This window comes from Rhipicephalus sanguineus, chromosome 8 (genome assembly GCF_013339695.2).
Source record: "Rhipicephalus sanguineus isolate Rsan-2018 chromosome 8, BIME_Rsan_1.4, whole genome shotgun sequence".
NCBI lineage: Eukaryota > Metazoa > Arthropoda > Arachnida > Ixodida > Ixodidae > Rhipicephalus > Rhipicephalus sanguineus.
Window position 1 is genome coordinate 3,978,015 of NC_051183.1, and position 25,765 is coordinate 4,003,779.

Sequence of the window (25,765 nt, forward strand, 5' to 3'; positions counted from 1 at the left end):
AGAAGGAAAAGAGATAGAAAAACAGAATGAAACAGAAAAGAGAAAGAAAGAGAGGAAGAAAGAAAGGAAAAATAAGGAGAAACAAAGCAGGCCATCCTGCTCCGCACTTCAGGCCTGACACCACTAGTGCGAAGCTGCTTTAATTTTGTTCTTCTTGCTGCAGACATCTTAATATGAGTGAAGACAACTATTACAACAGTTACTGAATAAATTAAGTCAGCTTTTTAATTGGAGGGTACAGGTGGTCACATGAAGTCCAGTGCTTTGCGCTATTTCGATGGGCAAGGTCAGGGACACAGCGGCCTTATCAGAGGGAAGGAGCTTTGGTCAAGATTTTGAACGTTCGCTTCATATTGCTGTCGCTCGTCCTTTTGATACAAGATTACGTTTTCTGTAGAAATTGTTACTTTCTTTTGGCACCTGTTAGCTTTCCCTAGGTTGCGCATCTGGCATCTTCCATATCGCATGAAAGAGTCGTGCAAGTTGTTTGACGACAAATTTCTTGCTTCCTTCCAGGTCTGCATCCAAGGACTGTGCAAGGATAAACGTCAGAATAATTATTACCCGATAGGTGAACCGAAGCCTCTACGCACTGGTGAAAGGAGTAATGTTTTTACACGACCACAACGAAACGGACGGTAAAAGCGACAACAAGTATGTTCGCTTGGCGGCACGATCCAAGAAGTTGGCAACATTAAGGTGGCAGCTCACCAATGCAAAATAAACGATGCTCCACGAGATATCATGATTGATTTAAATGCGAAACCTGGCATGCAGATATCCACGGCAAATACCGTGCTATGCTGAAACGCATTGCGCCGGTAAGATGACAGGATGAATCGAGGTGTCCCACATTTGAAGAAAATGCTTTCCTTGGCCTTTTCTATCTGCATTTTCTAACAGCATGCTGTCGGACATCGATGTAAAAGGTAGTACAGTATGACAGAGCGTATCACCGAGTCACGTGACTGCAACTGCTGTACTTGCATATAAACATAATTTGTTAGCACTGGCTACAGTGTTGGCTATCGTTGGATAACGTTATAGTGCCAGCTAATCATGGCTAAAGATGGCTATCTGCAGTTATAACACCATCACTGTTTTATTAAGTTTCTTGCGATACTGCAGCCGCAGTCAGTGGTTATTTCTAACCACTTCAGCTAACGCATGAATCGCCTTTTGAGCTACAGCTACATCCATTCAAAATTTGTTAAAAGAAGCCCCTCTAACCTATGCTTCGTCAACGACCTGGGGAAACCCTGCCCTCATGCAAGACAACATATATATATATATATATAATATATATATATATATATATATATATATATATATATATATATATATATATATATATATATATATATATATATATATATATATATATATATATACATACATGTATATATATATATATATATATATATATATATATATATATATATATATATATATATATATATATATATATATATATATATATACTTTCAGCGGTGGCAGAGAGGTAGCTAGAAATAAGAAACCAGGAGACAGACCTGAGAAACGTGGAAGCTCTCAAGAAAGTGCAGCAGTTATTGTGCCCTACGTATGTCACCTATGTATGGACTAAAAAAAGTCCGCCAGCGTGCTAACGCACGAGTGGTTTTCTTAGTCCCGGACAAGCTTCAAAAGCCGTGCAAACAGGTGAACGTGCCACGGGCGAGTGCTTCCTGGCACTCTGTCGAGCACAGAACAGCCTTCTTTCCCTGCGCGGTAGTTGTGATACGCTCAATTCCACTGAGCCGCGGGAAGACGTATGTTGAGAAAACAGGCAGGTGACTAAATGACTGCGGGTACACTAAAATAACGTACGTTATGCAATGCCGGGCCATCTCGGCATCTAGAGCCTTGGTTTTGATGTTCCGCCTTTCTTGGTCACTGCTGAGTTTTGGCCAGACATAGGTCCCCAATAATCATAATGATTGCTGGGTTTTGACGTACCAAAGCCCAAATGTTACTCTGAGGGACTCCGTAAAGTGGAGGGCTCCGGAAATTTTTACAACCTAGGGTTCTTTAACGTATAGTTGCACGGGCCTCTAGCATTTTTTATCCTTCATAGAAAATGCGACGGCCGCCACGGCGGCCAGGATCAAAACCGCAAACTTCGGGTCAGTAGCCGAGCACTGTACTTATTTTACCACCTCGGTGGCTTGTAGGTCCCCATTAGCTCGCGAGACAATTGAGGCCCAAACTATCTTGGTGACGTTTGCATTAAGTGCTCCTTCAGTGGCACTTTCATAGCCTGAAGCCCTTACCTGGCTAGATGTTAGGGCATTAGTAGGTACACACACGCGCTTACAGTTTAATTGCGGAGCCCTGTGATCGTGTTGTCACATGATAAACAATATGTTTATGTTCAGCTGTTTCTAATAATAAATCACTTGGATGACAGCGCTATTTGCGCAGTACTGTATTAACGCTATGGAGTGAAAGAGCCTGTGTCGCAGAAAATGCGGTGTCGGCGTTGGCGTCGATGTCGGCGTCGTTGTCCCTGAGCGAAAAATTCTGATGAACGAATGGATGGAAAAGCTGTATTATGGTCCCTCGGAACGCGCTCTAGCACGTTGCAGGCCGGTCCCACGTCGGAACAGAAAGACCAATGAAACGAATGAAAAATCAGGATTCTATCTGGAACGGAATCCAGGCATTCTGCGTGGGATTCAACCACAGATCCGCGCCAGTGCTTGAAACTGCTTTGGAAAAAGACCCTATATGCAGTCGTCATGTCGGCCGACGAGTCACGTTAACAGACGTGATATTGCGCGGCAGCAACATATCATTTCACCAGGCGCCACATCACGTGAATTTCGAAACTAGTGAGCGGCTTAAAGCTCCCCGCTCATTGCAAAAGACCCATTAGCCGCAACAGCAGCAACGCGTGCTGCTACATAGATGCACGCATTGCCTAGCTCACAGACGCATAGAGGGTACTTCGCTACTTCTGAAAGTGGTGAAATATGACGTAGTGGGTACTTTGCAACTGTATTGGCACAAGGAGCCATAGAATAGTTTAAAACGGCAAATGCCATGCGCACAGACGTTTCTTTCTTCACGGAACGCTTGAGATGACAACTGAGAAGCGAAGCATGGCAAACGAATGAGAAGGTGATGCAAATGGGCCACGATTATGCTATCGCGTTCTACTCATAAATGCGAGGCTTAAACCCCGTCAAATCGTTTTGCCTTTGCCTCAGCCTATTCAGCTCTGTTTGCATGTACACGGCAGTCGACTCTCCTAGGCTTCTATACATGACCGCTTGTATGTTTAGAAAACAAAATGGGGACGGTTCAGAATACGAGTGTAAACCCTACTAAGGAGCGGTCATTCTTTAGCTCGCCATGCATATTGAGAGTTAAGCGTTGTTCATTGGAACATTCGGGGCTTCCATATAGGCTACGTTGATGGGTGCTGTTGTAATCTTTTCGAGGCACAGCAGCACGAACTACTAGCTTACATATGAGTTGGATGTAGTGAAACGCGAGTGAAACAATAATTACGAATTGCGAACTAAAATAAGCCACGTGGAGAAGTTGTCTCCTAAACTCTGGTACACAGAAAGTAACTTTTCAGTATTGATAACTCCTTATATTTACATATCAACGGAAGAAGTATAGGGGCTATGAGTCATGGGTCGTAGGTGGCTGTCATTTGATTGACATTTGATACGGGTCGAGCACGCTTTCGCAGCTCATCGCTGCTAGAAAATGTCTGTGGAAGTCCCTAGGTGCAACAGCTTTGATGTAAATAAGATTTAAGAGAACAAAATGTAAGATGAAAGAAATGTTGTAGCAGAAAGTAAACTGCGACAGGAAAAAAAAGCAGCAAGAGACCAAACTCGCCGGCTGCCATAGTTACACAAACAAGTGCCGCGAATCACATCACATGTCTGTTGGGGATGGACTGACATTTCGTGTTGTTGACCGCCTTCTTTACTTCATATAGTTTAAAAAACCAATAAAAAAACTCACGTGGCAATAGCGTTTACTTCTGAACCAAAAACGACAGATTTTCCTGCCCTTTCTAAATGCCCCAGATCGGCATTTATTCGCTATTTAGCGCTGCTGCAGGAGTTGCTTGTTAGAAGTCACGCAAACAAAGTTTCGCGAGCATGCTCCTCTCTAGACTGATTGTCATCGCCATTTGTTCCGTAAGAGGTAAGGCACATCGTATAAATTAACTTTATATATTGTCCCTCTCGCTAATGAAGCTAAATGCAAATGCGTTTGCGTAAAGTACATTCGAGGGCAGCGTTTGTGAGAGTTAATTGACCTGACATATTTCCCAATCACATCGCGAAACGTCACTGGTTTAGGAAAGAAACTGGTTTAGGAAAGAAGCGCCGGATAAGCGCAGCTAAGCTCACAGAGTCCTAAGTCCTGCATGGCGTATCCTGAAGCTTACGTCTTGGGGCTCGTGCCCTGCCTACATTTTAGTGCTCGCAAGTGTAACGCCTCAACTTTATATAAAGCACGTAAACTGCACATTTGACGTCACTTTAGAAACGTAGGATTAGGAAGCAGTAGGATTTTTCAGAAACCATGCGCAACGTTACAAGACTGTGTTTTGAAGGAAGCCGAAGGACAAGACAGTGTAAATATACCTGTTGAAGATACTTAACGGCACAAATGATCTGAAGACCGAACGCGTAAGTGATGACGCCGACTAAAAAAAAACGCATCAAAATGATTAACCCGGGCTAAATATTAGTCGGATGAGAAGCATTACAAAACTTTTTCTGGCCATAAAATTTACGCCGTGAGCTGTCATCGTTTCGGTCTTCTGTTCATAACTGAGATGCGCATTTGAGCGTTGTTATGATCGCTCATCATTTCATTAAGCGGCAGCACAAATATAGAAATCTTGCTGGCACAAGTGCTGCTTCTCGTTTTCCGTCCTTTTGCTCACACGAGTGTTCATACGGCAAGCGAGCTGTTTACACTTAGACCACACTGTGCAGGCATTCAAGAGCCGAGAATCGTCTATCCGAAATTTCTTCAGGAGCGTTCGTTGGAAGGAAGGATGTTAGTTCGTGTACATGATAACTTGACACTGAGCTTAAGGAGGACGGTTGTAGCAGCCCGCCGGATTCGCGTCCTCAAGCACGCAAACGGACGCCCTGTCACGATGTTCGTAAGTAGAAATCTCCCTGCTTGTCGAGCGGCAAGTACGCTTTTCACATCGGCAAACAAGTCACAAGTAAGCTACCGATCATTATACACGACACTCGCTACACTTGCAACTAAATTTATTTCAGAAACAATACTTCATATTATATATATATATATATATATATATATATATATATATATATATGAACCCACGCACCCCTGAGCGACACAGAAATGAATTAACAGTCAATACATTCTTATCAAAGAAGAAATTTTGCGCACACTCAAGCGATACCACAATGATTCTGTAGCTTAGACATTTTAAAAAATATAAAAAGTAAACAGTCGAGGGTAACAGCAAGATAAGATGTACTGGTAGTAACTTACGCGCGCTTCAAACGGAAGTGGAAATAGGTAACATCAAGGGTAATGATCAGTACCCAACTAGCCCAGCTCCCAACCCTATTAAGTTACCGATGTTAGCATAGGCGTGCACACGGGGCAGGGAGAGGGGGGGGGGGAGGAGGCATCCCCCTAACCGTCAAAGGGGGGCGCCAAGTCTGCCCCACACCTTTACCCAGTCAATTATTCCACACAGGTTTCTGACGACGATGGCCGAGGAACCCTCATGTTGCATTCCAAGAACTGATTACTGCCCACATTTACCACCAGAAAGCACGTCATCACTTTATTTTCCTTTTTGCATTCATTTAATCCATTGCGAAGCTTGTTTCTTTCGGACTCAACCAACAGGTGGAGTGGAGGGGGCGCTGTAAGGCATGTGTATGTTAGATATGAGAGTTAATTTGGTCTATAGTTGGTACGAATTCCTGACTTGAGACATATATAATTGGTGCAAAAAAGGACAACGGACAAGGTGAACGTATAGACAGGAGTGAAAGTCTGTTTTTTCGCTCGTCCGCTGTCCTCTCTATATACTAGCCCCGTTTATTCGGCCTTTTTTGCGCTAGTTAGATATGTCTCGAGGTTACCAAGCCGAGTTCCTGGAATGTGTCAATACTGAAGTAAATGTTATGGCGCGTTGTCCAGGCATAATACCTTCACATACAAATAGAGAGAGACAAAGTTTATTAGAATGCACAGAGGGTCGTTGGCGTAGCCAGCGGGTGGTGAGGGGTTCAATTCCCCCATAATATATTTTTATTTTTGCGCATGCGAGTCTAGTTGGGTCAGAAGCACAGGGAGCGAGCGTCACTGGGTGTCATAGCGAGCACAGCTGAAGAAGACGTGTTCAAGTGCCTGTTCTGTTCCAGAGGAGTAGCCTGTATTGCAGTAAGACTGATAACTGGGCAAGTTGGTATGAATCCATATTTAAACTTTTTAGCGCGCATAAAAGACAAGGACAAGAAAGAGACACACGAGTGCTAACTCTCAACTGTTTATTTTTGAAAAAAAAAACGATACATATAAATACCCAAAACCCCGCATAGAGCATGTGCGGCGCAAGTCATGTCACACACTGGCAGAAGGGCTAAAAAGAATAAAAAAAAACGAACTCCTTATCTGTTAGAGCCACCGAAGGGTGACTGATGCATTTTTTTTTGCACACCTATCGATATAAAAGGCTTCCGTAACTTCACGTGTTAGTTTGTCTTTATGTGCAAACAAGATATCTGTATCATGAAAAACGGGTTCACAATGGCATGATTTACAATGATCAGACAAGTGTGAAAATGTTTCTTTCCCCAGTGAGTTAGCATGCTCTTTGAGTCATGTGTTGATACAGCGGCCAGTCTATCCTATGTACATGCTTCCACGGGTTAACGGAATCCGATATACCACCCCTTTTCGGCATTTCGTTAACTTCGATAGCCACAGCTACATTTTCTTTCACCTGCTTTAAACTTTTTTAGCAATGGCCTGGCACAAATGTTGCGCCTTAGTGGGGCGCTGAAAACAACTTCAATGCCATACCTTCCGCCAACTTTTTTTAGGCCGTGGTAAAATTTATGAACGTATGGTAAAACCGCACAGCCAGTGCGTCACATGACTTGCGCAGCACATGCTCTATGCGGGTTTTTGGGTACTTAAATGTATCGTACCTTTCAAAAATAAACAGTTGAGAGTTAGCACTCGTGTGTCTCTTTCTTGTCCTTGTCTGTAGCCTGTAGACTAGACTCAAGGCCATTTTCTATAGCCCAGATTCTAGGATCATGGACATGTGTCTCGAAGGCACAGAAGGCAATGGAAGCGCTACTGAAATACCAAAGGCCAAGAGATCTGTGCAACCGCCTGTAAACTGGATGTGCTCTCCCAAGTGCGCTTGTGATTCTGTTCATCTCTCTTTTCTTCTGCCTCTCTTTTCGCCTCATTTATCCCTCTCCCCCAGTGCAGGGTAGCAAACCGGACGTGCGTCTGGTTAACCTCCCTGTCTTTTCTTGCTTCTCTCTGTCTGCGCATATGTATGTATACCCCCATAAATACAAACACACGAACGAACATACACGAAGGTTTGTTGAGCCCCCCTCTCCCCCATAAAAGTATTTTGGCTATGCCCCTGTATAAGGACAGCAGGAACGAGTGAACGTGCTGGACCGCTACTCTAAGTTATAGAAAAAAGAAAGAAAAACAGGGTGATAAAGGAAGGTACAAACACCGAAAATGATGCGTGCTTACAACAACGTAAGACAATAGTTCGCTCGATGCAATGAGTTTAGTCGTTAAACCTTTAAATAGTTCATTACAGCATTTGCACCTGTTGCGGCACACCTGCTCGTGCACTGTAGAAATAGTAACGAAAACAGACCAGCTTGAGTTATAGCCTGACAAACTGAGACTAGATAGAAAAATAAGTCATTAATGCTAAGTTTATATATGTGACGGAGGCCATAAGTACTCCCGGTATAAGAATTAGCGGTGTAGTCGGCCTGGTAGCCTGAGGAACGCACTATATATAATGTGACTCAGCGCAGCCGGAAAACTGCAGTGGGGATGTACGATGGTAACATTAGTTGCGATAGCTGTACACTGTCGCTGCTAACCACGTCTCAATGTCAATCGCACTTTGAGGGCTCTATTTCATACAAACTGTTCGTTTCCAGAAAACTTTGAAGCCACCGCGTGTCGTTTTATATAACGTACGAACGTCTCTTTTCGACATAAAGTTCCTTGACTTAAAAAATAATGACTTCTCGGTGAAACAATTCTGCGCGCATGGAATCTTTCTGTTTATAAACGAGAAAAAAAAAGTGTTTTGACTAAGTATGTTGTGCCACCAAGTATCTTTTCTACAAATTTCAGTACAGTGGTGAAGACATCAATAAAGATTTGTATGAAGACGAAAGAGCGCTTGCAACACTCACGGTAACGACCAATCACAGCGGCGTGACGATGGTACGGTATACGCTTTTCTGCACAATTTAATGCACGCGTGTGTCACAGACGATTCTAGTGCCGCGAGGCAAGGATTTGTGTCACAAGCAAATAGTTTGTTTGCAAGTTATATAGGCTCTTGTGAGTATCGCGCAACTGAGTATAGTGCGAAAAAAAAAATGCGGTATACATATTATTCGAGGAAGTCAAGCCCGTAAGGCCGTAAATATGTGGAGTCACCGGCTATGAAAATATATGCGACTGTCATGTTTCTACCCTAGTGCGATGATGTATTTATAGGGACGTTATTACGAAGTGTCCATAAAAACGGTAAAAAAATATACAACCGGCATTTTGCTAACCTCGAGATGAAAGCTTGTGCTAAAACTTATGATGCTTTCTCGCCTTCGCTCTAGCTTTTTATAATGTGCCACCATAAAATATGCTATACGTTGCGCATTTTAAACCAGTGATGTTCACAGTATAGGTGTCGGTGAGCGTAGACAATTTCATAAATAAGCACAGAATTTGCCACAATGTTTTCCTCCCGCATTCAAAAGTGCAGTGCGGGTGAGCAGGAGGGAAAGAGGGTGCCAATGCATCACAAATAAAGGTTTCCTTTCCCGCCATAGACGCCGAGGAGGCTGCCCGTTTGAAACAAGAGCGCGCGCTTACCTGTGAACGCGAGCGTCGCTAAAGGACAGGCGAATAATTGCTCCGCACTTCCTATGGTTTTCACGTTGAGCGCAACTGCACACGTCTTTTTCGCCTTCGCTCTTATCTTTTTATAACGTGCCACCGTAAAATATTCCATACTTTACGCATTTTGAACTAGTGATGTTCTCAGTAGGTGTTGGTGTGCGTAGCATGTTTTGTAAATAAACACGAAATTCGCTACAATATTGTCTTCTTTCATTCACGGCAGAGAGGCATACTTGGTCCGGATCACAGAATCGAACCAATGCGGTTCAGCGAGAAGTCGGTTACTGGAGCCGTTCCCCACGCAATATACAAAATTGAGCACAAACAAATGTTGGATAAAGCTATCAGCTACAAACCACACGGTGAGAAAACTTCACAAGGCTTCTCTATAGCGACATCAACTTGAATGCCGTGTGTATGGCTATAGGGAAGCTTTGTTCTCATGCTATTTTTAATGGCACTAGCCAAAAGTGTATAGATATGCATAATGAAGGACGGGCAACGTTCGAACGAACCCAAACCCACTTGCCCACCTAGCTCTTATTTTAGTTATACGCTCGACATAGAGTTACCTAGGCAAGTTTGGGGCAGTGCTGTAGCCACTGTAACAGTACATTTGCGACCATCGAAAAGGTCACGTGACCCCCCTCTCATGCTGCTCGACGTATGAAAGCTCGTTCTCAAGCTGAACAGAGGAACTAGAAGTGTGTAGCGGTGCGCTTGGCTACACTCAGAGGTATTGTCACTACAACCCGGGGCACTTGTGTATAGGTTTGACCATGGACAACCACTACGCTTTCACTTTGCATTTAACCAACCTCCCAGGAGCCCCGGTGGCAGTGTGCGCAGCAAAATTACTCCTACAAGTCTTTAAATTAAGTTATTAATTAGTTTTCTAGAATGTGCACCGCGAGACTCTACAGCAGGCACCGTTAGACGGCGCGCGCATGCACACTGTCACGGGCTCCCGTGGTCTTTAAACTTATGTTGGCGGCTGTACAGCTTTGAAGGTGCCTAAACAGATGGCTATGACAGCCACTTTACTCAGTTAATACCATGATCACTTGAGTTCTTGTGAAGGCAGCTAGAATGGCATACGCACTAAATAACCCTTTACAGCTCTTATCTGATTGCGCGCCATGCTACATATTGCGATTTGACACTGATATTTGCTGCATTAATCTAGCTTCCCTTTATTTCAGATGGAGAGGCATCAGTCAATGAGAGAACATACCGGTCCGATGCCTACGTGCCCAGAGTTGTAAAAGTAGAGGTGTTCTTTATTTTAGACACACATCATCACAAACACTTCGTCCACACAAGACACGCATTGTGGTACCTCTGCGTCATGTCGAATTCTGTAAGTTCATCTGTACGCATTCGATTCTTACTACAAGTATAAATTTCTGTACAGACCGTGAGCGTAAAATGCGCAGAATACTAGCTCGATTAAAATGAACAGCTACCCGCTATCATGATGGTAGCTAATTGAACCACAACCTCCAAATTATTCTTTGCTAAACTATTATTTGCTTTTTTTCTATCTCCGCTGAAGAATGTATTTACACAAATTTTTTAAATGTATCCTATATTTCAGGCAAACTTGAGATTAGCCGCTACATCATACCCGCAAATTCAAATAATGGTATCCGGAGTGGAATTTAACACGGTAAATTTTCCCGCTTTTTCGATATTATAATTTTCTGCAGTTCAAAACCACGCTCCAATATTAGTTGTTTTTTTCTTTGCTTCTCCCTTTAGGAAGATGCCTATGTTGATCGCCAAGAGGGATATCTTTATGATCGTGGCACCGTAAACAAGTTACAATCTTACGCCCAGGCTAAGAAAAGTGCCTACGGCAATCCCGATTTCGTATACCTCTTTACTGGGTACGTCTCTTCACACAGTTGATACATATAAGTGTGGCAATCGCGCATCATTTTGTAATAACCAGCTGCACTATCAGAGAGGATAGGCATGACAAGCTGATAACACCCTTAGGAATCCCTGTTGTGTTTACACACCTACCACAATCAGAGCAAACCATCTCTGACTTGATAATCCCATGAAAATATAGCAAGTAATGGTATGTCAGTTGCCATCTAGCTGGTGTAAAAGGCTAAGCGGATGTGTAATTTCTCTTGAAAATCCTGCATTCCACTATGCCTTAAAAACTCAGGCCGTAAAAACATTGCGTCCTATATTGCTGCATATGTGGCACCCAAAGCAGGAAAGCACTCACTGTGTGAAAATCCTGCATTCCACTATGCCTTAAAAACTCAGGCCGTAAAAAACATTGCGTCCTATATTGCTGCGTATGTGGCACCCAAAAGCAGGAAAGCACCCACTGTGTTGCATGCCCACTGTGTTGCGTGCCCAGTGCCACCATGCCTTGCATGGTGGCACTGGGCACGAATCCGATGTCGCCGACGATGCCGCTAATTACGAGGAAACTTATGTAGAAACCAGTGGCCACGAACGCAAACCACTCTAGCGTTCATATTTGTTCAATTGTTGAAAATCAGCATATTGAAGTGTGTATATATATATATATATATATATATATATATATATATATATATATATATATATATATATATATATATATATATATATATATATTATGTCACTGATAAACCACCATCCTGCCATTTTTTTTCTGCTTCCGCAGAGAAGACCTGTACACAAGGTATGGCGGATACCTCACCGCCGCTGGTCTCGGTAAGTGAACTTATCGTCGGTGTGCGAGTTTAGCATTTCCACTTATATTGCCCTTGTATATTTACACTGCGAGAAACTAGCAGCCATCCAGTGTAAAGAAAGGTATCAGTATGGAATACTGCATATCTTTGGTCTACAAATATTGGACATTTGGAATAATTCCTATTCGTGTGGCGTATAATAGGTAAATATTTGTATATCCCAAGTATGCCTTGAGAGACTGATATAAAAATCAGCATGAAGAAAAAATTGGGATATATTACACTCTGTGAATTCGGATCACAAGCAAAGCTGTTCAGCACACAATACAGAGGTGACAACGAATTTCGAACCATAGCCAATCACAAACCTTGCAACCGTCAAAACAATGTTCGTCCAAACAGTTTCTTTTAATTTTAGCACATGCTCATTTAAAATTTCGCCCTTGAGCAGCACGTGTCTTTTTGCCGCGGCATTTGTCGTCTTATCTGGATTGCCGCCTGCGCTGGGCTTTTCGTGCATGATCTTGAGGAGGCATTTGAGCTTACGCATTTGTTTGAGGCTTTACGTATTGATTTGCGACTATTCGCTCTTCGCAAAGGTTACCTCCGTGCGAAAGGAAATATCGCCCCTCTCCTGTCACTTTAGCACCGTGGTTCAAGGTGGCTCGTCATGTTGAACTGTTGCCATCATAACTGTCGTACTTATGAAGATAAATAAAAAAAGGAAACGCCCCGAAAGAAGCCCAGGGGTAACTTTTAAACCAACAGTGCCCTAATAGTTTCTGGATATGCATTCTCTTGAACATTTTAGCGCAATAAAATATGTTGCGGGGTTCTTTGGCCGAACCACGTTATGATCACTACGCACGCCTCAGTGGATGACTCAGGATTAAGTTGGCACGCTGGAATTTTTAAATCGCGCACTTAAAGATACGCACGCGGGTGTTCTTGCATATTGCCCCTATCGAAGTGTTACTGCCACGATCGGTGAATGGTACCCACACCATCGTGTGCAACGCCACAGTTAGCGGCTAGGCTACGACAACGGGTCACATTCAGGCATAACCATCGCGTTTGCCGTAAGAATACGCCACAGCATCTTACCGGATTGTCGTCCTTTCAGGAATCGCTTTCGTGGCCAGTGTGTGCGAGTCGACCTTTGTTGGCCTGGGCGAAGACGAGGCAGGACTGTTCACTGGGATGCACACGTTCACACACGAAACCTGTCACATGTAAGTTTTTTCTTTTCCTTGTGTTTGTTTGTACGGCACTCACGGATTGAAATGCGACAGTGGGAGCGCGTGGCCGCTCGTGCGGAGGTCAACACGCTTGTCTAGAACACCGGGGCATCGGGCTCCGGACTGCACTGGCGACATCAACAGATTGCACGTAATTTGAGATGGGCCACATCTGAGCATGTGCGGCCCTCAGTTACACGCCTGCCTTTTACATTTTCTCCTTTTTTATCGCCGCGGCTGCAACTCGTTCGGCCGTTACAAGAGAAGCGTTGAATCGCGCCAGGAGTAAAAACATTTGAATTGCGCAACGAGTGGGTGTTTTAAAGGCCCACCCATTACAAAGTGCTCAGACATATTTAATCTTCAACAGCAGCAAAAGCATCAACAAAGTGAGCAGCTGTGTAGGTTCTCGTGTTGCTTTGCGAACGCGTAGTGGGCCCTTCGCTGATTCGCGAAAAGAAGAATTATGGCGTAGTGTGAACTGCGCGACTGTACCAGCTGTACTTGCAGTAGGCATTCTAGGATTGCTTCAAACGGCCAATGATACGCGCACAGAAATTCTTTTCCTTGCGGCATGGTTGAGGCATGCACCGAGAGCCGAAGCCAGGCTAGCAATTGGGAAGGCGATGCGCACGGGGCCCGATTATACGCCATCATGTTATACTCTTGAAAGCGAAGCTCAAGCGTCCTCCAAGTTTTTTGCATGACTACTGCTGTCGGTTCTTCAAGCATGCTTACTTTAATAAGCTGCAGTTGTAAGTTCAGCCTTTGTGCTGTGTACCTTTCCTCTTGTGTTCGGGCCGTAACGAGCTGGAACCCTTCTCTTTGTCATCAGTACCACACGTGCTTGTAGTGGGCGGGGTGAAAAATGCAGAACTAGGTGGCTCAAGGGTAACAGGAGCATCTAACTGCAGATGACTAGCAACTCTCTTATCTCGTATCACTGTCACGACAATGCAAAAGCTGCCTTGCCTTCGTTTTCAGAGCAGGGTGAAAGTGTTCACCTTGGCTGCGGAGACAGGCCATTGGTGTCACCCCGCTAGCAGTACGGTAGCTTGCAGTCGATTGCAGCTCCAGTTGCCATATTGCTTGCTCGCAGCGTTCACGCGTTGAAAAAAACATATACATAAAAAATTGTGAATAGGAGAGAGACATTTAGATTGTTCAGCGTACGTTTCAGTGTCACATTTCCAGTATATTTTTCTTGGAGAACAAAACGGCGATGTTTGCGGCCGCACACGGACCAACACACGTCAGGCGCAGGCCATGTTTGCCTTGGAAAAGGCGTGCAGAAAACGTGGCGCTGTCCAAGAAATGGAAAAAAGAAATTCTTGCAAAGTGAACAATAATTTTATTTTACCTACCACTTCACGTAACTGTTTCAGCCTCATAATAAACAAAGTAGTATTTATTTCAGCAATAGAAATGAGGCAATTATCAAGAAAGTTAGGTACTATTTCTTGCTGCGCAAGCAGGCATACAAATCATTTCTGTAGCTTCCACAGCATCGCCAAGAAAAGTTGTCCCTAAGCACAGCATTTGCGTTAAGCGTGTAATGTTCTTACCATCTGCAACATCGTAGTTTCTTGTGCATAGTGTTGCCTGAATCTTCAAATTCGTGACATGAAGCGGCGGGAAGCGAATTCAGAGCACGCTGGATTAGCACCACTTACGTAATGCGAAAAAATATGAGTTCTGTGCAACGTGGACCTGGACACATAGTTCTAATACTTCAAGAAAAATCGCGACAGCTGACGACAGGGGGAAAGACGACAGGGACAGTGCTTGTCCTCCCACTTTCTGTTTTCAACTTTCAAGGTGTGTGACCGGGCTAGTTGGTACTCTGTAGCCACGGAAACAGCGCGGGAGAGACAAAGAGACAAAGAAGTCCTTGTCCTCATCGATTCCTTGTCTTTGCGTCTCTCCCGCGCTTTTCACGTAGTATGAACTTTAATTAAGAAATGAGAGACATAGGTTCGCATTTGCCGCATCATTGCGAGGAGTGTACGTGTAACCCTTTGCTGAATAACACGCGCATTTTACGGATAAGCAGAGACAAGGTTGCCGGGGGCTAGGGGAGGCTACGTAGATCAAGAAATTGGGAACCAGCGTTCCCTCATTGTCTCTTTTTGAAAATGACTTTCATTTCTAGCTGATAGGATGTGATTAAGCGTAGTTCATATTGTTATGATGAAAGATGTTTATTTGAAGATGGGCTGATGGGCAAAAGGGGCTGAATGGCTGCCGCCTGGCACCGATACACTCGCAAGACCAGCGTTCTTCGTCCTCCTCTTCTTTTCGTCCTGCCTGTCGCATTAGCGTAGCACTCCTCCCTCCACAGACGAAGCCCGCCGGGCGAGTAACGGCTACGTGAACGCGGAGTCGCGCGGACGACAGCGCTTTAGGCGCGCGACGTGAACAAGTTGCGTCTGCCGAGAACGGTAGCCGTGGTTTAGGAGACGAGCTATCGAGTACGTGAGGTCACTGAGGCGATCGACGATGACGAAGGGGCCGGTGTAACGTGCCAGAAACTTTTGACACAGGCCACGCTTGCGAAGCGGCGTCCAGAGCCAAACTATGTCGCCTTTGTCGTAAGATACGTCCTTGTGCCGTGAATCGTAGGCGATCTTGGAACGGTCCTGGGATGCCAGCGTACGAAGCTGAGCTACACGCCGTGCCTCCTCTGCGCGGCAGAGAGTCTGGGCAATAGAAAGGTCCACATGAGTATGAAATGGCAGAATGGTGTCAAGGAAGAGTCGAGGTGGTCGAACGTAAAGAAGATAGAAGGGGCTGTAGGCAGTGGCTTCATGCCTCGCTGTGTTGTAGGCGTACGTAATAAAGGGGAGGATGTCATCCCAATTCTTATGCCTTGAATTGACGTACATAGAAATCATATTGGTGAGCGTTCTGTTCGTGCGCTCGACGAGACCATTTGTCTGCGGGTGATAAGGGGTCGCGTGGCGAAATCGACAATCACAGAGACGCAAGAGTTCTTCGACCACGTCGGCAACGAACTGGCGTCCACGATCACTCACAATAATGCGAGGTGGTCCATGGCGAAGTATGACTGTAGACAGGAGGAAACTCGAAACATCGATTGCCGTGGCTGTTGGTATTGCTGCGGTCTCCGCATAACGCGTCAGGTGGTCAACACAAACGATGACCCAACGGTTGTTGTTTGATGAGCGCGGGAAAGGGCCGACAAGATCCACTCCGACCATTTCGAAAGGTGTTGAGGGTGGTGTCAAAGGGTGAAGGAGTCCGACCGGTGCAGTGTTCGGGCGCTTGAATTGTTGGCATTTGTCACAACTGGCCACATACTTTTCTATAGTCCTTCTCATTCTAGGCCAGTAGAATCTACCTTGAACGCGGTGATACGTTTTGGCGAAACCCATGTGGCCAGCGGTCCCGTCATCGTGCATAGCGCGGAGCACGTCTCGTCGCAACTTTGTGGGGACCACTAATAGTAAGCGTGCACCATCAGCCACGTAATTCTTTTTATAGAGCAGGTCATCTTGCATAACAAAGCCATTGTTGTTTGTCGGCTGAGCAGCTGAGTCGAAAAGGGCATCCAAGTGCCGGTCGTCACGTTGTTCTTTCCTGAAGGTGGCGAGGTCGGGAAAACGTGTATCGTCAATGGCGGCTAGAAATTCATCAAAATTGTCGGCGTCACAAGCAGTTGTGGGTAGCGGGAGCCGCGAAAGACAGTTGGCGTCGGCATGCTGGCGGCCACTCTTGTAACGGACCGTAAAGTCAAATTCCTGCAAGCGTAGCGCCCACCGAGCAAGGCGACTAGACGGGTCACGGAGACCAACTAACCAACATAGCGAATGATGATCGGTAACAATCGTGAAGTGATGGCCGTAGAGATACGGGCGGAACTTCTGGACAGCAAAAACTACAGCGAGACACTCTTGCTCCGTTACGGTGTAATTCTGTTCGGCCTTGCTCAACGAACGGCTGGCGTACGCAATGGCATGCTCGGCGTCACCAAAACGCTGGATGAGGACGGCACCGAGGCCAATTCCACTTGCGTCGGTGTGCACTTCCGTTGTGGCAGAAGGGTCAAAATGGTGGAGTATGGGTCCGGAAGAGAGCAGGAACTTTAGCTGCCGAAACGAAGAGTCGCAATCCGTTGTCCAGGTGAAAGGCGTGTCCTTGCGTAGCAATGAGGTCAGAGGGTACGCAGTTTCGGCAAAATTGGGCACAAAACGTCGAAAGTACGAGCAAAGACCTAAGAAACTTCTTAACTCGCGTTGCGACTGCGGTTGCTTAAATTGCTTACTGCGGCAACCTTCTGTGGGTCTGGCCGTACGCCGTGCTTGTCCACTAGATGTCCGAGTACTAGCGCCTCTCGTTGGCCAAACTGGCATTTCTTTGAGTTGAGGGTAAGGGCAGCCTGTTCGAGGCACGTCAAAACAACGTCAAGTCGCTGGTTGTGTTCTGCAAAAGTGCGACCGAAAATTACGACGTCATCTAGATAGCATAAACAAATCTCCCATTTTAGGCCGCGCAGAACCGTGTCCATGAACCTTTCGAACGTCGCGGGCGCGTTGCACAAACCAAACGGCATAACGTTGAATTCAAACAAGCCGTCTGGTGTCACAAAAGCTGTTTTCTCTTTGTCAGTGGAATGCATCGGTATTTGCCAATAGCCCGATCGGAGGTCCACAGATGAAAAGTAGGACGCCGAGTGGAGACAGTCAATGACGTCGTCGATACGGGGAAGCGGATACACATCCTTTTTCGTCACGGAATTGAGGCGCCGGTAGTCGACGCAAAACCTCCAGGATCCGTCTTTCTTTCTCACAAGTATGACCGGTGCAGCCCAAGGGCTAGAAGAATCTTGAATGACGCCCTTGGCCAGCATGTCATCCACCTGGTCAGCGATAACCTTACGCTCCGACGCGGACACGCGGTAAGGCTTCTGCCTTATTGGATGCGCTAACCCGGTGTCGATCCTGTGACGAGCCCGTGTGTTGGGAATGCACACTTCCTTAGCTTCCTGGCTGAAATCAAACAGCGACGCATGCTTCCTGAGGACACTGACCAGCACTTGACGCTTCTCGGAGGTCAGTGACTTGTTAACCATATTCAGGAAAAGTGATGAGTCTTGAGGAACACCAGGGCTAATATCAGTTGCTCGGGCTTCTTCGTGCGATGTGTCATTATTTAAAGCTGCTATATCGATGCTGGTATCCATTTCAAACGATGCAAGCCTCATACCCTTGGGTAGCACAACAGACTCCTCAGATACATTTGACACCCAAAGTGTGGTTGTTCCGCGGGCCAAAGAGATGACGCATCGAGGTATGAACGCACTTTTCTTCGTTATGATCGAAGATACCGGTTCGGCAATAGCAGCAAGTGCATCAATGTCAACACTATCAGCAGCTACTCGAACTCTGGATACGGAATGTGCCGGGAGGACGACATCTTCAAGGACGGCGAGGGTGCGCGAACAGGTAGAAGGTCGGTCGGCAAGAGGGGGCAGGAAAAGCTCGCCGGTCCCACAGTCAAGCGTGGCACCGCACTGCTGTAAGAAGTCGAGGCCAAGAATTACATCATGTGTAGACTGAGCAAGAACTGCAAATTCGGCTTGATATAACTTGTCGGAGAAATAAACGTTCACTGTGCACACACCAAGGGGTCGGAGCAATTGTCCACTTACAGCACGAAATGTGTTAGCGTTGTCCCAGTGAAACATTACTTTACGACCGAGTTTGGTTTTGAAATCCAGACTGATGACAGATACACTCGCTCCCGTATCTACTAAGGCTGACGTAGCAACATTGTCCACTAAAACACTAATCTTGTTGTGATGCATGGTGACTGGCGGAGGCATAGGGGAATGTGGCTGAAGATGACCGGCGACCTCACCTCCATCGGTCGCGCCGCCTAGTTTCCCGGCGGTGGGGACGTGAGACGTCGTAGAGGAGATGGAGACCTGTGTTGCCGTCCAGGCGGTGGCGTCAAGCTCCGCACGGAAGCTGGCGAGTCGCTGCGGTAATTCAGCCGATAGGGCGTCCTGCTATCAGGGCCGGGAGGCCAGTTGGCTCTGTCACCAGGGTGATTGTTGCGCCGATAGAAAGTGCGTGGTCGCTCAGTTGATGGGGCTGCCATGCGACGTCGCTGGGGACAAAATCGGGCGACGTGGCCGCGGACGCCACATTGGAAGCAAATGGGGCGCTCACGAGACATGCTGAAATTGCCAGCGGGAGGATACATGGCGCGGCCGTCCCACGTTTGAGAAACTGCAGATTGGCCGCGTACGAAGCCGTCGTGGCCCTCGTAACCGAGATGGGCGTTCACTGCAGGGGTTGGTACCATTGGACGCGGTGCGAAGTTGTATGCATCAACGGAAGCAGCGTTGATGGACGTCACACTCGGATCGCACGAAGGAAGAGGCTCCCGAGCCCGAGGAGATGGAACAGACGCCGCTTCACGTCGGTCGAGCTCTTCCCGCACCACTTGGCGGATAATTGACGCGAGGTCAGACGGGGCTGGAGCGACGTCAACGCTGGCGACAGTCGTTACGTTGGCCAAGCGGCCGAACTTCGGTGTGATGCGCCGAGCTCTCAATGCTTCAAATGTGCGGCAGTGAAGGATGACGTCACTCACGGACTCTAGATTCTCCTTCGCGATGAGGTAGTGATAGACGTCCTCTGCAATTCCTTTCAGAAGGTGACCCACTTTGTCCTCTTCGGTCATCCGAGGGTCTAGGACCTTGCACAACTTGAGCACTTCCTCAATGTACGTTGTGCAGGTTTCCCCAGGAACCTGAGCGCGTTGCATCAGCGTTTGCTCGGCACGCTTCTTTTTGGCCGCCGGATCTCCGAAGCACTTCCTAATCTCGTCGACGAACTTCGGCCACGTTGTCAAGCTCTCCTCGTGGTTTTCATACCACACAGATGCGGTTCCCTTAAGGAAGAGGCCGACATTGGTAAGCTGACCGGTGGCATTCCAACCATTGAACCGACTTGCCCGTTGGTAGAAGCTCAGCCAAGCGTCCACATCCTCACCGGCTTTTCCTGCGAAGGTTCGTGGCTCGATGTACGGTTGCCATGGGTGACCTGAGGCGGCCGGTGTCGGGAGACCGGAAGCGGGTGCCAGATGCTCGTTGTCCGTTTCGGAATCCATCTCTGGCGGCAGACCAGCAATTCGTCTACTTCGGCGAATCACGACGTACTGCGTCTCTTCAATCGGTGCTTCGTCGTTCGTAGGGAGCGCCGTTATCGTACCCAGCACCTCTCACCAAACTGTTATGATGAAAGATGTTTATTTGAAGATGGGCTGATGGGCAAAAGGGGCTGAATGGCTGCCGCCTGGCACCGATACACTCGCAAGACCAGCGCTCTTCGTCCTCCTCTTCTTTTCGTCCTGCCTGTCGCATTAGCGTAGCAATATCTTGCAAGATCTTTTGTTGTGAAAAAATCCGTAAAACAGGGGGTGGATGCTCGAGCCAACGTTTCGACAAGTGGACTTGTCTTCTTCAAGGCTGGAACTGATTTCCTTAGCTACCGTGTGTATATGCTTCGTGCCCTCTCCAAAAGAGGGGAGAAGGGGTGGGGGGAGAGGCCACCGCGACGACTGGGTGAGTCATAAGGAACGAGAAAAAAAAAGGCGGGGGGGGGGGACGGGAGGGTGTACGTTTCACTGAATGATTGTCAATGGAAGCACGTGGCATTTTAACAATAGTAGGTTCGAAATGCCTAGAAGAAGGGATTAACTCTCATTCGTTTTCGTTGTGTATGTACCATATCGAATAGATTCGAGAGCCCCCTTAGAAACGTTAATGCCTGCTGGCTGGAGTGTACTGAACTTGTGAATAAGGTATGACTTTGTATATTTTCTGTCTCTTGGGGACCGGAAGTTTGACTGAAGTATGTAAAGTTTGAGATCTTCGAAGTTGTGACCTGCTACATTAAAATGCTGTGCCACTGCCTTGGGTAACTTTTTCGCTGTGTCCGCGCGATGCCCGTTTAATCTAACATTAACAGGTTGTCCCGTTTCGCCAATGTACCGTTTTTGACAATATGAACATTCGATCATGTAGATAACGTTTGAACTAGTGCAGGTGAAACTAGATTTTATATGATGGACGTAATCACTCTCGGTGGAGAGGGCACGAAGCATATACACACGATAGCTAAGGAAATCAGTTCCAGCCTTGAAGAAGACAAGTCCACTTGTCGAAACGTTGGCTCGAGCATCCACCCCCTGTTTTACGGATTTTTTCATCGCAGCTTCCATCTTCCACTTCCTGCCGTTTTTAAGATCTTTTGTTGTCATATTGTGCGCGTTCTTGGGGGTTTATGAAGCGACGCTGCGGAAGGATAAAATTCAGTTGCGAGTTCTGTGTTTGTGCGTGCCTTTACTCTCGTCAATGTTTTTGTTTTGTGCCTAAGATTTCCTTTCCTATGCGTACGCACCAACTAGCCCGACAGCAGACGTTGCTGTACTCAATCTCTACATATTAAAATTCACTGACTCTTTAAGCAGCGCTATGTAGAGCGCACACCAGAACCTACGATCTCAAAAGACACCCTAAATTACTATGAAGTTCTTAGTCGACTGCATTGTTGTTCCCACCCCGACCCTGAAGTACCTTTGACCAAGCGACACTATCATATGATGACATCATCATATGACGTCAGGGCATGACGTAAATTATGACATCTTAATGACGTCACAACAAGACGCTGCTGATGACATCGTGTAACGTAATTTTGGTACCATTCGTGTTTTGAATGCCACAGAGTTCCCTACAATATTTACTAAAGGAAACTGTGGCGCTCCCATCGTTCAGCCGCCATGGGAATGATGGGTAGTAGATGGATTTGCCTAGACTTCGTGCTTGCGGCTTCGAACGCACTTGTGGCTTTGTTTATTGTTGTGTTTTGGCTTTTGTTTGTGATAAAAGAATGGCTCTTAGTGAACCTCGTGAGCTAATTTGAATTGATCTGCTAAAAGGGTTAAAGTGGTGAAGTGAGACTGTTGTACTTTTCCTGAACTTTGTCTTGCGACAAAGCGGCTCCAGGCCACGCGAGACGAAAGAGTGAAGCTTAGGCAAATCCATGTATTACCTATCATTCCCGTGCTGGCTGAAGCACCATGCGTTGCAGCTTCCGTAGACACCCGCGCGAGATTTCTCTGTACTGTGCTATTATGCAACTACGTGGTCAACGCCATTTTTCCCAAGCTTTTTCCGTCATTCACTGACATTCCTTTTTTCTTAAGCCTCGGTGCTCGCCACGACGGAAGCGATCCAGATGCGGGCATTCCTGGTCACCCTGGTTCGAAAAATTGCCCCTGGGATGACGGATATATGATGAGCTACGTGAACAAAGGGCCCAACCACCAAGTCTTCTCATGGTGCAGCTTGCAACAGATGGAATTCGTAGTGCGGTGAGGACCTCGTTTACTTCTCATACGACTCTGTACTGATAACTATAGGGACTCCCTCTGTTTGAGGATGCTCATTAAAGGGGCACTAAAGAAATTAAACACCGAATCATTTCATGATAATAATGTAACCTATAAAGAATTCGACATTCGTTAAAGGGGTCATGAAGCACCCCTTGGGCTGATTGAAAAAACACATCCTGCGGAAAGCTGACACGGCTATGAACTGCTCTGCCAAATATTACAGTCGTGCGCGCCGCGTAATGGCCACAAGCGGAGCGCGAAGTTGCCGTTTCCCCAGGCACCCTCTTTTCAAACAGAGGCCGGTTCTCACTCTCGTCGGTGGGCGGGGCGTCTGTCCGCTGTACGTCGCAAAGACATAGCATGCTTATTGGCCGATAGCCGACGTAAATCGAGAGCGGCGTTCGGATCAGATGCGCTTCTTACCGCGGAATGCCGCCACTTGCCGGCGCCGCACTCGCGCAAGCGAATCACAGCGGGAGAGCGATCGCGTTTCATGACGCGCGCTGGCGTAACTTCTTCCCCCATGCCATCCCTCCCTGTCTAGCTTCCAGTGCGCTCGTCGGCACGAGAAAAGAGAGAAAGCGCTGGGAGCGTGCGCCAAACCCCCGTAACTCCGCTGATTCTTGACGGATTCGAGAAATTTTTGCGGCAATCGATTCGGGAGGCAGTACACTCCGATACTGAGGCCATTAGATCATTACTTGGAAAAGTGGTTCATGACCCCTTTAACACCCTCTGTAATTAGCGTCTTGAATTGGGCTGGTTGGTACATACTGAATTTGAACGATGAAACAGCGCTAGAACTAGACGAAGACGAGAGGACACAAACACGGCGCTGACTAAGAACCATATTTTATTGCTCTTCCACTACAATATGTACAGGAAAAACACAATCAGTATACGTATCAAGGAACAAGATATCGCCGTATAAAATACTAAGTCCCAGGTTTGATAGGTACATCATTTCATTTTTGCAGAGCGGGAGCGAAGCTACGCTGACACAACATTGTCCACTATTTTGGATGCAGAAGGCTTCAAAGACTTAGTGCTAGCATTGCTCTGCGTAAGTGCCAGTAGTATCCAATCTTTAAAGTCTTACTCACAATCACATTTATTACAGTGATCGGCAAGATGACAGCTCACAGACAGCTTAAGCAAGTTCGCATGTTTTAGTAGTCTCTGACTGATACATCGGCCGGTTTGGCCGATGTGGCACCTCCCGAAAATGGGTGCTATTCTGGACATCGTCAAATTCCGCCATTAGTCAATTTTGATTGGCCCAGAGGACTGCCATGACCTCTCTGATTGGCTAACATGTCGCCATTACAAAATTTGACAATATGGCGGTATTTGACAGTGTCCAGAATAGCACCCAGTGAGGGGAATAATGTCCTTTCGTTTTCGTCTTGTTCTAGCGCTGTTCCGTCGTTCAAACCCTCTGTAAGAGCTCAACCAATGCCGTATACACGTGCTTGTGTATGCCATCTTCGAATACTGCTGAGCAGCGTAAACAAGGCGAGGTTTATTGAAGAGCGCATCAACTCGAACATGCCTTTCGCACGTGATAACTAGGCTTAGATAACCTAAACCTAAGCCAATTATTTTTTTCTCCTGTATCCCTTTAACAGAATTTTCTCACAAAGCCCGCTGTAATGTCTGTCAAGCCCAGTGCACATCGAGCAGGTTTTCGTCAAAAACTCACTCTCTTCAGCCTTAGGGGACCGAAGTGCTGGGCGCACGGCGACGAGGAGAATGTGGTGGAGCACGTCTACCCTGGAATGGCCGTCAGCATGAAGGAGTTTTGTATGAACATATACCGAGAGGATAAATCCTACGTGGAGTTTGACAAGTCCGAAGTGAGCCGAAAAGAACATTTACTTCTATTTATTTACGTAGTATTGCTTGAGCGAATATTAAGACGACAGTTCACGAAGTAAGTGTACAAGGCACTAAGAGGTAATTGCTACGTGGACGCATTACTTGCGCTATCAGACTCCAGAACTTGTGCAAAAATTAGCGAGCAGGTACCTAAGTACATTGAAAGACTTCTTACAAATTGCCTTAACTGAGAAATCACCTGTGGAATCGAAGCCAGCCAACCATACCCACTGCAGAAGTTTTCCTGAGGCTGGCATAGTTAAACACCAGACACAAGAAATTGCGCAACAGTTAGCAAAAAAGTACCTAGTACATTGAACGACTTCTTGCGAATTGCCTTAACTGAGATATTTCTACTGTGGAATCGAAGGCAGCCAACCATATTAACTGCAGAAGTTTTTCTGAGGCTAGCATAGTCCCAAGATAAGATACCACGAATTGTGTAACAATAATCGAGAGAGTACCTACGTAGACTAAAGAAGAAGAAGAAAAAAAAACTTTTATTCATTTCCGGCAGATTGCTGGGCTGGGCTACCACCTAGGTACTTCTTACAAATTACCTTAATTAAGGCAGATATCACAGCTGTGGAATCGAAGCCAACCAACCATAACCACTGCTGATGTTTTTCTGAGGCTAGCATAGGTTCCAAATGTCCGCACGCAAATTTGTGGTGCAATACATTGTCAGTTCACTTAATATTTTCTGAGAGAGATAGGAGGGCTGTGATGATATGCATGAAGGATAACCGTAAATGCTACTTCTAAGCTTTTATATGTACGACCAGACTCTGAGGCACCAGAGGTTTTACAGCCTGTTTTACGGGGCAGATACTTGGAATTCATGACTTCTATGTCAACACGCCTTAATAAGTCCTCATCACCTAAATGGTACTAATATATTATTCATAATATGACGTGCTAGTGAATAAGTCGCTATGACTCAATTTCTAAATGTGCGCGTCACTTCTAACAGTACTGTTTTGCATAAAAGAACCACATTATTTCTACTTCGCATATTTCTACCGCACTCCCTAAAACACCTGGAATAAGTAGCGCACTTACGGCGCCACTTGTTCAGGTGACATGCGACGTAAAGGGCTTAACGAAACCCCGTTTTTCGTTGTTTTCCATTAGGTCAACCCTATGACGTGCAGGGTGAAGTGTAGATACAACAAATATACATGGTACGATTACTATCGTACTAACCCCGAGACAATGACTAGGGAAGATGAAGCACTGGACCACACGCCTTGCGGAAAGGATATGGTAAAGCAATGTTTGACAACCATTTCCCTCACAGACCACTTGTACCTGGTTTCACTTCGTTTAGCCATTTAA

General features: G+C 46.2%; 1 protein-coding gene across 1 annotated transcript in view; it reads left to right on the forward strand.

Annotated features, from left to right (window-relative positions):
- LOC119402510 (uncharacterized) overlaps window positions 1–25,765 on the forward strand; it is a 51,656-nt gene extending 25,891 nt beyond the window's left edge. Inside the window, exons 4-9 of the mRNA XM_049418679.1 lie at window positions 10,942–11,069; window positions 11,852–11,901; window positions 12,967–13,114; window positions 22,361–22,528; window positions 24,261–24,405; window positions 25,562–25,765. Coding sequence (XP_049274636.1) covers window positions 10,942–11,069; window positions 11,852–11,901; window positions 12,967–13,114; window positions 22,361–22,528; window positions 24,261–24,405; window positions 25,562–25,765 — 843 coding nt within the window. The remainder of the gene's footprint in view (window positions 1–10,941; window positions 11,070–11,851; window positions 11,902–12,966; window positions 13,115–22,360; window positions 22,529–24,260; window positions 24,406–25,561) is intronic.